The sequence below is a fragment of the Cyprinus carpio genome, chromosome B25, assembly GCF_018340385.1.
Source record: "Cyprinus carpio isolate SPL01 chromosome B25, ASM1834038v1, whole genome shotgun sequence".
Classification (NCBI taxonomy): domain Eukaryota; kingdom Metazoa; phylum Chordata; class Actinopteri; order Cypriniformes; family Cyprinidae; genus Cyprinus; species Cyprinus carpio.
The window spans coordinates 9,479,134-9,492,371 of record NC_056621.1 but is presented as its reverse complement, the minus strand read 5'-3'; the positions used below and the strand labels follow the sequence as shown (position 1 = coordinate 9,492,371).

Below are 13,238 nucleotides of genomic sequence, written 5' to 3'. Positions count from 1 at the left end.
TAAACTCTGCAGGACATTGGCCCTCCAGGAGCAGGATTAGGCATCAAATCACCAATAAAATCTGACTGATATCATAACTGGTCCAGCAAATGCATTTGTCTCTTGCAGCCGCCATGTCAAACTCTGTCCCCAATGACGTCATAAGTCCTTACGGTCCTCCTCCAAGTCCACAAATTAATGATGTAATGCCACATAGACTGTTGTATACATATCAGCTGTGACGACAGCATCATTGAACACTCTTGAGCACCCTTCTGAAACCTAAAATGACAAATGGGACACCCTACAGCCTCATGGACTTCACATACACAGGACCGTGAACAGGGCTTCAAATGTGATTTATTTCCACTCTTTTTTTTTTTGTGAGAAGCCTGTGTTTTCATCATTGTATCCGTTCACATGGATCAACGTTTGGGGGTTGCTTGTTTAGGGTTATTTGCTTTTCTCACAACTGTGCAGAAGCCAACCAAACACAGCCTCCACATCTTCTTACAGTTTGAATCCAGCGACTGTGGCATCTGTCACCCAACATCTAAACAAATCCATTCTCATTTGGAGAGGTGATGTTAAACCAAGGGACATTGCTTGTACCCACTGGAATAGGGCTGCACGATTAATCGCATGCATTTGTCATGCGTGTCTCATCAGTAAAGCCGGTTCCGTGATTAGCGGTAAATATCCGTCACCTGTTTTCACCACCGGGAGTTCATACACAGAGCCGTTAGTTCACCACTGACAAGCTACGCAATATCGTGTTCATAATCGAATGCGATTTTAATCTCAATTATGAATGAAATATTGCGTAGCTTGTCAGTGAACTCGGCTCTGTCCTCATAACTGCCGCTCCCGTTTTCAGGTGACCCCATTTACGCTAATCACGGAACCGGCTTTACTGATGAGACACGCAGGACAAAATGCATGCGATTAATCGTGCCAGCCCTACACTTTGAATCGTGGAAGATTCAGCTGATGGACACTCTGAATGCCACAAAACTACTAGAGTTTTAGATTTGATCTTTCCAATAGCCATACCTTAACCTAATCAAAACTTAAAATTTACATCCCATCACGCCCACTCCTTCATACCCAACCCAACCTTAACCTTCTCTGGCGTTTTCCCTGGTGGCAGGATACTTTCTGCAATACGCTTTGTCTTTAGCTGTTCCACAATGAATGCCCATGGTATAAATTTGTCAGCCTGGCCAAAGGCCATGTTGTGATGTGTGGCTGTCTAGTCCTCTGTGGTCACTTCAGGCAGGACATAGAGTCAGCGGCAAGGGTATTTATATTCCAAAACAATCTGCAGTGTTTGTCATAGCAGCCACACAAGGGCCACTCTGGTTGCGTCGAATGAAAATCTTGACATTTTTGTGGCTCTGTGTTTCTACATTTATTTTTCTGTCTTGTTGCAAACTGAAGTGGCCTGATGTGCCTCATAAACATCCTAGCATAAGCAAGGATGGAAGAGCTTCATTAAGGTTCACTCCACTTCCATTCCCCTCATTTTCTCCCTCCCACTCTCTCCTCTTTTTGAAGAACTAAGAAAGGTTGTGGTTGTTGTTTTTGTTAGCGAGAAAGTGTATGTGTGAATGAGAGTGCAGTTTTAGAAAAAGAGGGTCAGCCAAAAATAACCAGGCTTGTGAGAATAAGCCGGTTTTTACTGAAAGCAGCTGAAATAACTTCAGGAGATAATGAAGCTGAATCATAGAGACATTGGAGATGACTCTTTCAGTGTCTCACCTTGGTGCCTGACACTGGCCTAACCTCGAATGCAAATGATGTAGAAGATGACACAGAAACTCTCGTGAGATAACATCTGTTGCTAGCAAGGGGAAGGATGATGATTTATAACTTGACGTCATTTTAAAAACATGAACATGTTTGTATGTAGCAGCAGTGAATTTAAAGACGCAGCTTTTAATACAATAAACTAGTCAAACTCACTATTTGTTGGACCAACTAGCTGACCGTGTTACCTTGTAAATGCTTATTTGTTATTAGCATCTTTTGTATGACATACAGCTAATATTCATCAGTGCTTATGTTCTAGGGGCATCTGTGACCTTTCAGTTTGATGCAGGTGCAAAAGTACTAATGTGTATGCGCAAACCAGTTTTAACCAATCTCTCCACTCACATGTTTGTGGTTTGAGTTAGTTAGCAATGATGTTGTGCCAGTGACATGAATCTGGAAAAAAACAGGCAAGGTTGCTGTCCCAGGCTAACTCACATATCCTGTGGTAACAACTTGTGGTCCTAATTTCAGGTCGAACAGTCCAAAGTACTGATAAAGGAGGGGGGTGTCCAGCTCACGCTGACCATTGTCGACACGCCAGGCTTTGGAGATGCGGTGGACAACAGCAACTGGTGAGTTTAAGAATTTTGGGGGCATTTCAGATTCTTGGATGTAGTCAAAAGATAAGATTATGTTGGGTTTTATATATGATGGTTTCAAATCTGTTGTGATGCAATGGCTTCTCAATCTTTGCATCTGCCTTTGCTTTTCATCAGTCCTTCTCTTCTTTCTTTCAGCTGGCAACCTGTCATCAACTACATCGACAGTAAGTTTGAAGACTTCCTCAATGCCGAATCCCGGGTAAACAGGAGGCAGATGCCTGACAACAGGGTGCACTGCTGCTTGTACTTCATCGCCCCCTCTGGTCACGGGTGGGTACTGCACCCTGCACAAACGAAGCCTGGAATGAATCAACCAGCTTAAAATAGAAGCAACACACACACACACACACACATGTCCTGATTTACACATTATGCACTTTGCTCAGGAGTGGGATGATGTTGGAATTTTGTGCATGAATACCGTACAACTGTGGTACAATGAAGGCATCAGACTGTGCATTGAATGAAATGCATTAACGGGTGAAATGGAGAGACAGAGGACATATGAGCACAGATGGAGATGCATACTACCCACACCCAGATCCAAAAGCCTTACATAATGCCTACTAAACTGGGCTTGTCGTATGATAGGCATTGACTCTAACTAGCTTATTTGGCTCATTTTTGCTCAAATTATGATTTTTTTTTTTTTTTTTTATATCAGAAATGAGATTTGTAATTTATTGCAGGTGTGAAATTTATTGCAGGATTATTCTTTTTCTTTGTTTTTATTATAGTGGGTGTTTTTTATTTATCTTTTCAATGCCGTTATCTGTTGTTTGTGATTTTAAAGGAACCTAAAAATGAAAATTTTGTCATCATTTACTCACCCTTATGTCGTTCCAAACCTTTCTTATGTTGAACATAAAAGAAGATATTTTGAAGAATGCTGGTAATCACTTAAACATTTAATGGTGCCCATTGACTTTCATAATATTTTTTTTCCCTACTATGGTAGACAATGGGGACCAACAACTCTGTGGTTCTCCAAAATTCTTCAAAATATCCTCCTTTGTGTTCAACATAAGAAAGAAACTTACACAAGTTTGTAATTTATCATCTGTTTTCTCTGAATAGACAAACGAAGCACTGTACTTCTATATTTACATACAGTATAGTGTGACCCCGTAGCCCTGTGTCTACAAACAGCTATTTTCTTGCATGCCCTTTTTGAGAGGCCACCATGAAGCAACATTCATATCTCTGTGACCTTTGTGTTGCATCTTCAGTCTTGACATTCCTGAAATGTATAAAAAGCCCCTCAGTTGGCCCCCAATGCCACAAAAACACACACACACAAACCCTGCTTAGTGTAAGAACAGCCTCTTTGTTTGGAATCTCAAACGAAAGTGATGCAAAGAGAGACAGAGTGAAGCGCTCATTCCCTCCATGACATAATTTTTCTGGTTTGGAAGGAAACGATGAGAAAACGTTCAGTGCTGTGTGGTGGCGGCTCTGTGCCTCTGCTCTGTTTATTCATGCCCATTTCTGGTGCCTTACTTGTTTCAGTTCTATTGCATCACTTCAAAAGACATTTTTTCTGTTTAGTTTATGTGTAAGCTTCGCAGACTTATCCAATGTTTTACTTAACCTTACCGTTACTGTCATTGTTCATTATATTTATATTACCCATGTGCAAAACTATGCGAAAACATATGCTTTTTTTTATTGTTTTATTTTTAAGTTCTAAAATTATTTCCATGATGCACTATACTACAATAACCTATATTATATCATAAACTACTCTATACTTTTCTATACTGTATTCTATATGCTATGCATAGAAGAGTATACATTTATACCCCTAAGAGAAAATTGGAATAGTCACACCCCTTTATTTATTTATTTATTTATTTATACTTTAAATTACATTTTTTATTTATTTATTTATTTATACTTTATTTTAATGCATTTATTTATTTTACTTCATCGTTATTAAGTAGTAAATCAGTAGTTGTATTTTAAGAATATTTTAAATAAAAAAGGTAATATTGTCATAGTATAGATTTGCCATTTTGTACTGCACTGTATTTACTGTAACTGTACCTTGCTGTACAATAATAAATTTATTAATCTAAAAGAATAATGTATTAGCACGAAAACAAGTGTAAACTGTTAGACAAATTCACTTGTATTCTGAATCTTTTTTTTTCAGACTGAAGCCTCTTGATATTGAGTTTATGAAGCGTCTTCATGACAAAGTCAACGTTATCCCTCTCATCGCCAAGGCTGATACTCTCACGCCAGAGGAGTGTCAGCTGTTCAAGAAACAGGTGTGTGTTAATATGTGATCTTTACATATGATTTTACAGCTGAAGATTTGCATGTTACAGTTTTTCTCAAGTACTACAAACACTACTGTTCTCTCATCATTAGATCATGAAGGAGATCCAGGAGCACAAAATCAAGATCTACGAGTTTCCCGACACAGAGGACGATGAGGACAGCAAACTGATCCGAAAGATAAAGGTAAAGAGTCAATCCATTTGCTTAATACAAAGCACTAAAAGAAACTGTACATTGGCAGGAGTACAGCAGATAATTACAGACAACATTATTCAATATCAACAAAAAATAAAAATCAACTACAATTATAAACAAAAACTAAAATGAACAAAAGATTCAGAGTTGCCAAATTTGGTAAATGATAGTTTATAAATATGCTAAAATTTATATATAATTTGTGCATTTAAATTGTATATATACTTATATTTTTTATAATTTATAAAACAAAAAGTAATATGTATCATTCATTATTTATTATAAAAATGTATAATTTTTAAATACACAGGGAAAAGTAATTGCAATGTCTTGAGTGAATATAAATTTCTAATTATCCTCTGCAATATATAATCTATTAGAAATAGATTTTTGCATGGACAATTTTCTTTAAAATGATTTATGTATTTATATATAAAATCTTGATCAACTGGAAGTTGTCCGTAATCTAACTATAGAAGAGTCATAGAAAATCATTAGTCACAGTAAGTATCCTGAAGATCCTGTAAAAAAAAAATATTGTTCATTGTTAGTTCATATTTCCTAATGGATCAAGTGCCTTATTATGAAGCCTTACATAAATCTTACAAATTGAAATTTGACGACAGAAAAACAATGAGAAATGTTTTGTCTTTAAAGTCTGTAATTGTCCCAGCAGCATCAACAATGTTGTTTGTTTCTCTAGGTTAGCTTGAGGTTATTATTGATGACATGCAACTGCTGCAAAGCCAGTTTAGTTGACTGACCCGTCTGTGGCTCTGAAGTTCAGTGCAAATCTACATCAGACCCCCTGTGTCTGTTCACTTTCTCGGTGTGTGGTCGATACAGGCTCACTTTAATTAACTGTGGTTTGTACCAACAGGAGAAGATGCCTCTGGCTGTGGTCGGTAGCAACGTGGTGATCGAAGTTAATGGCAGGAAGGTTAGAGGGCGTCAGTACCCCTGGGGTGTGGCAGAAGGTACGTGCCGCATCAGCATGACCCATATGAGTTTGTACCATTTCTAAAGAGAACAGGGGTGTTCCAGTGCGCGTGAAACAAGTGCATGGGCTTGCTGGAAGATTTGTCTCTCAGGTCAAATGTCCTACCTGAGGAGTTCTGGAAAAGGGAGGGCGACGAGGTGTTAGGTTTACCAGAGAGAAAGATTGTCCCCCCCCACCTCTTTTCATCACAGGCCACAAATGACTTGTTGTTGTGGTTGTACCTCCTCCACATCTCTTTCTTTACAAAGCTCTCCTCCCTGAAAACTTTTTCATTTGGAATTGTTGTTGTGTGGTGAGCGAGTGTGTCTTTTTTTCCTTGGTTGTTTACGTGTCATTCTTTCTTTTCTCTTTTTTTCTTTCTGTCTGCTCTTTTCCATGACTGACAGAGGGCATTATTGGTAAACAAAACCATTTTTTCATTTATACGCTCTTCGTTAAGGCCTCCCCCTCTCCTTCCTCTTTCACCTTTTTGCTGCTCAGAATCTTTGCTGATTGTCAGATTTGTGCTCAACAAATAGTCATGGAGAAACCTATAAGCTGCAGCCCCGTAGAAAATAGAGCAACACTGCTCTCTAACATATTTATAGGTTCTTAATTACCCTCTATGTAGGGCTGGACGATATAGCTAGAAAATAGAGTTTTGCTAATATTTGATATGTACAAATGCATCAGAAAGTGTGAAACTATAAATGAATACTTTTGCTGAGATTTTAGTATACATTACAAATAAAAACCCTCAAATAAGAAAATAACACTTTTTAAAACCTCATTGTGTTATTATTGCATAATATATTTTAATTTGAGGTTTTGAAAACTATATGTGGGTGGTGTGTGTGTGTGTGTGTGTGTGTGTGTATGTATATATATATATATATCTGATATATATAAAATAATATATAATATATAATTTAGTAATATATATATGTAAATATGTATGTTGTAATGTAATTATTAAAAAAAGTAAAATATATATATATAATACAAATAATATATAATTTTATAACACATAATAATTTTTTTTCAAATATATATATATAATACAAATAATATATAATTTTATAACACATAATAAATTTTTTTCAAGAACTCAAATTATTTTATTGTATATCATTACATAATGTAATTTGTATTATAAAATGTGTGTGTGTGTGTGTGTATAATTACAAATTACTTCATACAATAATATAATATATAATAAAAACATTTGAAAAGATTTGAAATATAATCATACAGTTTTTAGTTTGGAAATATAGTTTTTAAGTATTTTTTAAAAAAAAAATGAAAATTTTCTATAAATTATCACAAGAAAAAAATTATATTTCCATTATGATTATATTTACTAATGTGGCAGTGTAAGTAAGCAGCAATATTTACTTGCAGATATTTTGCAACTCATAGATGAGGTGGGAACACAGAGCTAGACTAATAACCACAAATTAAAAAATTACATTAATATTTATGATGTTGCTTCATTTGATTTTGCCAACAAAATCATTGCAAATACATCATAAATATTTGATATATCACCCAGCCCTACTCATATGTTTAAACAAAACCTTGCATCCAGACATGCATGCCTCCCATTACTTCTTTCCAACCCCCATTTTGGATTTAAATACGTTGAGGGATACAAAATGTACCCCTGAGGTCAAAACATATATTTTTTTCCTTTTATATACATAATTTTATATTATAGTACATTGACATCATCATTTATAAGCATTTTTGCCTCAGAACTCTGATGCGGGGTTGAATGAGTGCTAATGTTTCCATTCTAACCTCTGATCAACACTGTCTTAACATACGACCCAATATAAGGGAGGCACCATCTATACCTGTAAGCATCAGGAGTTTGCTGTCCCATCAAAGAGGAAATTACAAATCCCATGATCCCTTTAGACATATGACTCCACCCCCTGCCCCTGCCCCTCCTCTTCCTAGCTCCATTTGGCTGGTCTCTCTGCTTGTCATCGCTATGCCATGTAACCCTTCCTACAACACACCATTTTTAGTCGTAGTAGCCTATGAATCACAGGTTGAGTGGGTGTTCCCTCAGGAGAGACTTTAGTCCCGCCCCTCCAGCTGCTCTCTCACAGGTAGGTGGTTGTAGCAGATGATTGACACGTGGGGTGGTCAATCAGCATGAGTTCTCCTTATAGGTAAGATGCTCACTTGGTAAAGCATCGTAGGGCTGTGTAACTGCTGTAACGGTGCAGGTTAGACTTGCAGAAAACGTTTCATCCTTTAACCATCTTCCAGAAAACAGTGTCTCTGGTCATGTGATGACAACCATGTTTGAACATACATACCTGTGTATGATCACATAACAGCAGTCTGAACTGCTAACCTGCTGTTAAGTTTTGTGACTGTTAACTGTTTTGATGTTTAATTACTAAATTGTGTTTTTTGTTTAATTTGACAATCACCTGACCTGTGTCTTTTGATTTTTTTTTTTGTTTGTCTGATATTGTTACCTGATTAATTTTGTTCCATCAACAACCTCAGTGTCTGATGCTGTTTGCTTATAAATGTGTAATTTGTAACTGTATTATGTTTGTTTTTAAATGTATTTTTTTTAAATTAGGGATGCACTGATATTAAAATTCTCTCTGATATGATCAGCCCATTAATTGTTTTATTTTAAGTCTTATTACCGATAAATGACAAATTGCTAAATTCTAAAAACTAAAAATAAATTAGGAATACAGAAAGCTTAAACTGTTTAAAGTGGATGTTGTCCTCACAACATTATAATACAAATTATTGTTTTCATGTTATGACCCATAATTGATAAATGGCTAGAGGTATAATTTTGCACTATTTAGTCTAAGTAAATGAAGAATACTGTACAATATTGCTCATCACGTTACGACCAATAATGAATAAATGTCTAGTAATAGAATTCCATTCTATGTTATCGAAATAAATTGAGAATAAATACTAAAAACTGAAATTAAGTTTAAAATGCTTCAGTTAAATTAAGCATCAACATTATCTTTTACAATAATTTATGACTTTTCAGATTTGCTATAGATGCAAAGGTTATCGAAATGTAAAAATAGAGGGAATTGAGCATGCAAAATTTCATTTTGAATATTGACCAATACTGGTAAATTAAAAAACCTTAGCTGATAACTGATATGGTATTGATATATCATGCATCCCTATTAACATTTGTTTCTGACTGCATATTTTATTAAAATAGAGGTCCAATCTCATATTAAGTGTCTATCATAACTGCATACATCCACAAAAAAATAATGCATTTTCATGTCAGCTTTTATTGTTACAATTAACAGTTTTAAAGCATTATATGTTATAGCCCTGCACATCAATATTCAAGTAGTGCCTACTTTTTTCTTGTTTAATTGCTTTAAAGATTGAATTTTGACATTTTAAATGAAAGCTGAAAATGTAATGTTTTGAAGGGTTTGAAAGTCTGTGTGATATTACTGAGCTAAAACATCCATTTCTTCCTGTTTCAGTGGAGAACGGAGAGCACTGTGACTTCACGGTCCTGAGGAATATGCTCATCAGGTGAGAAACAATGTGATGTGTTACATGAGAAAACTGTGAATTAACACTGTGTTCTATCCAGGCTCGGCCTGACAAGTGTCCAGCATCAAGTCATTGAAAGACAAATACTGAATTGGAGTTTTAATCAAAGTTTAACCTGTCATCAAACAATCCTTTGCAGGACTCACATGCAGGACCTGAAGGACGTGACCAATAATGTTCACTATGAAAACTACCGGAGTAAGAAACTAGCAGCCGTCACCTGCAACGGGGTCGACGCCACCAAGAACAAGGGCCAGCTCACAAAGTACGAGTACAGTTCTGTTTTTAGTTCAGTGTTTTGCCCCAAACAACAAACATGTTTAGTCTAGTGGTTAAAAATTCTTAAAAAGTCTCGTCTTCAAGGAGTAGTTCACCCAAAAATAAAAATTTTCTTAAAGTGTACTCCCCCTCGGGCAATCCAAGATATAGATGAGATAGTTTCTTCATCAGAACAGGTTTCGATGTATTTACCTCTCTGCAATGAATGGGTGCCGTCAGAATAAGAGTTCATTACATTCAAGTCCACAGTTAATGAATCAAAAGCTCCATGTTTGTAAGAAACAAATCCATCATAGTAAATTTTAACCTTAAACTGTTGTTTACAGCTAAAATATGAGCCTTTTGAATGTGGATTATTGTGATGTTTTTATTAGCTGTTTAGATTCTGACGGCACCCATTCACTGCAGAGGCTCTAATGGTTGAACAAGTTACATAATGCTATATTTCTCCACCTCTGTTAAAATTGTTGTGATGTCTCTTTTGTAGGAGTCCTCTGGCCCAGATGGAGGAGGAGAGGAGGGAGCACGTGATGAAGATGAAGAAGATGGAGACAGAGATGGAGCAGGTCTTTGAGATGAAGGTCAAAGAAAAGAAGCAAAAACTGAAGGACTCTGAGGCAGAGGTGTGTATGTGAGGACGCATGCGTTTGGTTTCTAGCGCCGCATTTTTTCCTGTTGCACTCTATATTTATCATGGCTTATATCCTAAAAATCCTTGGGCATCTTTGATGCAGTTGGAGCGGCGTCACGAACAGATGAAGAAGAATCTAGAAGCTCAGTACAAAGAGCTCGAGGAGAAGAGGCGCCAGTTTGAGGATGAAAAAGCCAATTGGGAGGCCCAGCAACGCATCCTGGAGCAGCAGAAACTTGATGCATCAAAGTGAGACTCTCATTTCCTCAGTGTCTTGCTTTCTCTTAAAATAGTCTTTCTGTAGCTCTCTGTATTATTCAGTCCCTAAATTATGCAGTAAATGTTTTTTATTTTTTTTTATTTTTTAAATAAATACAGAACCGCACTCATGCAGTAGATTCAAGCAAGCTGACTGTCCCATTTGTCTCTTGCATCCAAAAATCTCGATCACATTGAAAATCTGGATTCAGAGTCTGATTTGAACCTGAAATAGTTTTAGCATTTTAAAAAAGTGTAATACAAAATTAATATAGTGATTTTAGCGTATTTGAAATGAATGAATTTATTTTTAATTAAATTATTTTTTAATATTTTGTTAATGTTATTTTAATGACAGGTATGATTTAATGAATTCCCTAAGAGATATTAAAGACAGTCTGCATATTATAGTTTATGTTTTACTAAATTTTCAGTTTTTATGTTAAACTACCATTCAAAAACTTTGTGGTCTGTATGTTTTTGCTTTTCAGGATTTTTCAAAAAGTTAAAAACACTTTTGATAAAGTATTTATTTATTTAAAAGATCTATTTTTGTAACATTACAGATGTCTTTACTGTCACTTTTGATAAAGTATTTATTTCTTTAAAACCCTAAACTTGTAAATGGTAGTGTATATTGTTGCAAAGCATTAAAGCAGTGGCATAAAAAGAAAACAAAAAGTATTAATGTTAAAAAAAAATTTAAATACTAGTAATGGAAAAATATTAATAATTACATTTCATCATCTATAACTAACAATTTACTATTTTATTTAACTTCCTGACCAATGTTTTTGTTTCTTTGTGTTTTTCAGGACAATGGAAAAGAACAAGAAAAAAGGAAAAATCTTTTAAGGCATCATGAAGCTCCATTCCTTATAAAACCAGAAACTCCTTGCATCTCTTTTGAGGCTGTAATGTTCTATGACCCCATAAGAAACACACGCAGGAGTGCTATGGTACACTTTACTGCACATTTCATTGCATGAGTGAACGCTATGAAAATATAGGGTATTTTTATAGTCACATCCACACACAAATTTACCGCCCTCTTCTGGATTACTACAATATTACACCACATGCCCAGTGTGTCAAGTGCATGTTCTCAACCTTTCGATTAGATAGAGAATATCGACCAACATTCCTTTGAAACTTTAAATTCTGGTTATTACAATCAATACTTCAATACTTTGTTTGGGATCATTTCTCACACATTCACACATCTTGGCGTTAAGAAGGTCTCGTGGTAGGTTTGGATGGGTGTGATGGAGGATGTCACAGACGGACGGAAGCAAGTGGAACGAGTTTATACAGAGCTAAGCATGTATGTGTTGAAAAGCAACGCTATGGATAGATGGTTTATGGTCTTTGATTTCTGCTAGTGTGTGTGTGACTTGTGTGTTTCTTTGGGGTCATAAACATTTAAAGACTTGTTTTAACATTATTGCACAGCTAAATTATGACAATAACAGTTTTCCATGTGTTTAAACCCATTTGCTGGCTGTGTACGTAGATAATTGTGTCCCTACCATAGATGGTGTAATACAAAATGGCATGATTGTCAACATTAATAACAATAGTCATTTTTTGATATGGATGGATATAAAATAATTACAATAATCATATAGGATGTTGCTCGAACATTCTGCCTTAAAATTGCAGACTGTTTCTGCTCATTTTGTTTTATTTTATTTTTTATTGTGAACCGATTATGTCAGATGTGCTTCAACCTATTCCTAAACTGATCTGAGACCAGTTTGTTTCATTTTAATAGTTGGGACTTGGATTTTTAGTTGTTGGGGCTGGTCCTAGATCAGGGCTTGATGGTCAGTTTTTAACCTGAGTGATTTCAGTATATCTAAACAGATGCTATTTTAGCCATACTTACCCAGATTACCCTTTATAATAAACCCACTCTACATTCCAAATGGAAACGAGAATGGAAGAGCTCTTTAGTTTCTGTCGGATATTTTAGATTTGTAACACGCAGGCTTCAGGTCTAACACATGCCAAACAGCGTTTAGACAGCAACGTGCTCAAAACTCTCAATGCAAAGGGCAATAAAGAGTCCCTGTATGCCTCATGTGATCACACACTATTATATATATTTTGCAGGTTTGTCATTATGCAAGTTTGAAAACACTCCGTTCTTCCTGTTGTGGGTCGCTAAACCACACAGACGCTCTGAAGTACATGTTAAGTTTAAGGTTTTAGTAGAACAGTATTCTGGGAAAAAGGAAAAAATCTTTTCTTTAACCACATTTATCAATTTTTTTTTTACAGTAGACCTGAACATGACTCTAGACATGTGTGTTTTATTATTATTGTTTGTATATGTATACAAGTTTCAATTTCCGATTGTATTTCTTCATGTTAATATCTTCAACTGTTAATCTTTCTGCCTAACTGTACAATATTAAACACGAGATGTTATGCTGATACTGGTCGTGTTGTCATGTTTTCTTATCCGTGTTATCTGTGGTCCAACACTGTTTTTGAGGTTGTTAAATGTGTATTTTATTTTGTCTTTGTACTAAAAACATTAGCATAAAACCATACTTGACAAATATAACGAAAACAACAACTCTGCTCCTTCAGAAAACAGCAGAAAAGTATTTGAAGGTTCTTATGGTTC

The 13,238-nt window shown here is 35.6% G+C and overlaps 1 protein-coding gene across 4 annotated transcripts in view; it reads left to right on the top strand.

Moving 5' to 3' along the window:
- The window catches only part of sept15 (septin 15), a 28,292-nt gene extending 15,248 nt beyond the window's left edge, over positions 1–13,044 (top strand). For 2 of the 4 annotated variants that reach the window (XM_042753721.1, XM_042753719.1), the window contains exons 4-14: positions 2,266–2,366; positions 2,532–2,666; positions 4,552–4,669; positions 4,773–4,865; positions 5,758–5,854; positions 6,264–6,275; positions 9,363–9,414; positions 9,575–9,700; positions 10,202–10,337; positions 10,449–10,594; positions 11,419–13,044. In XM_042753721.1, the coding sequence (XP_042609655.1) occupies positions 2,266–2,366; positions 2,532–2,666; positions 4,552–4,669; positions 4,773–4,865; positions 5,758–5,854; positions 6,264–6,275; positions 9,363–9,414; positions 9,575–9,700; positions 10,202–10,337; positions 10,449–10,594; positions 11,419–11,458 (1,056 nt within the window). In that variant the 3' untranslated portion in view covers positions 11,459–13,044. The remainder of the gene's footprint in view (positions 1–2,265; positions 2,367–2,531; positions 2,667–4,551; positions 4,670–4,772; positions 4,866–5,757; positions 5,855–6,263; positions 6,276–9,362; positions 9,415–9,574; positions 9,701–10,201; positions 10,338–10,448; positions 10,595–11,418) is intronic. The other 2 variants (XM_042753723.1, XM_042753722.1) reach the window with 1 other exon arrangement.
- The last annotated feature ends 194 nt before the right edge of the window (positions 13,045–13,238 follow it).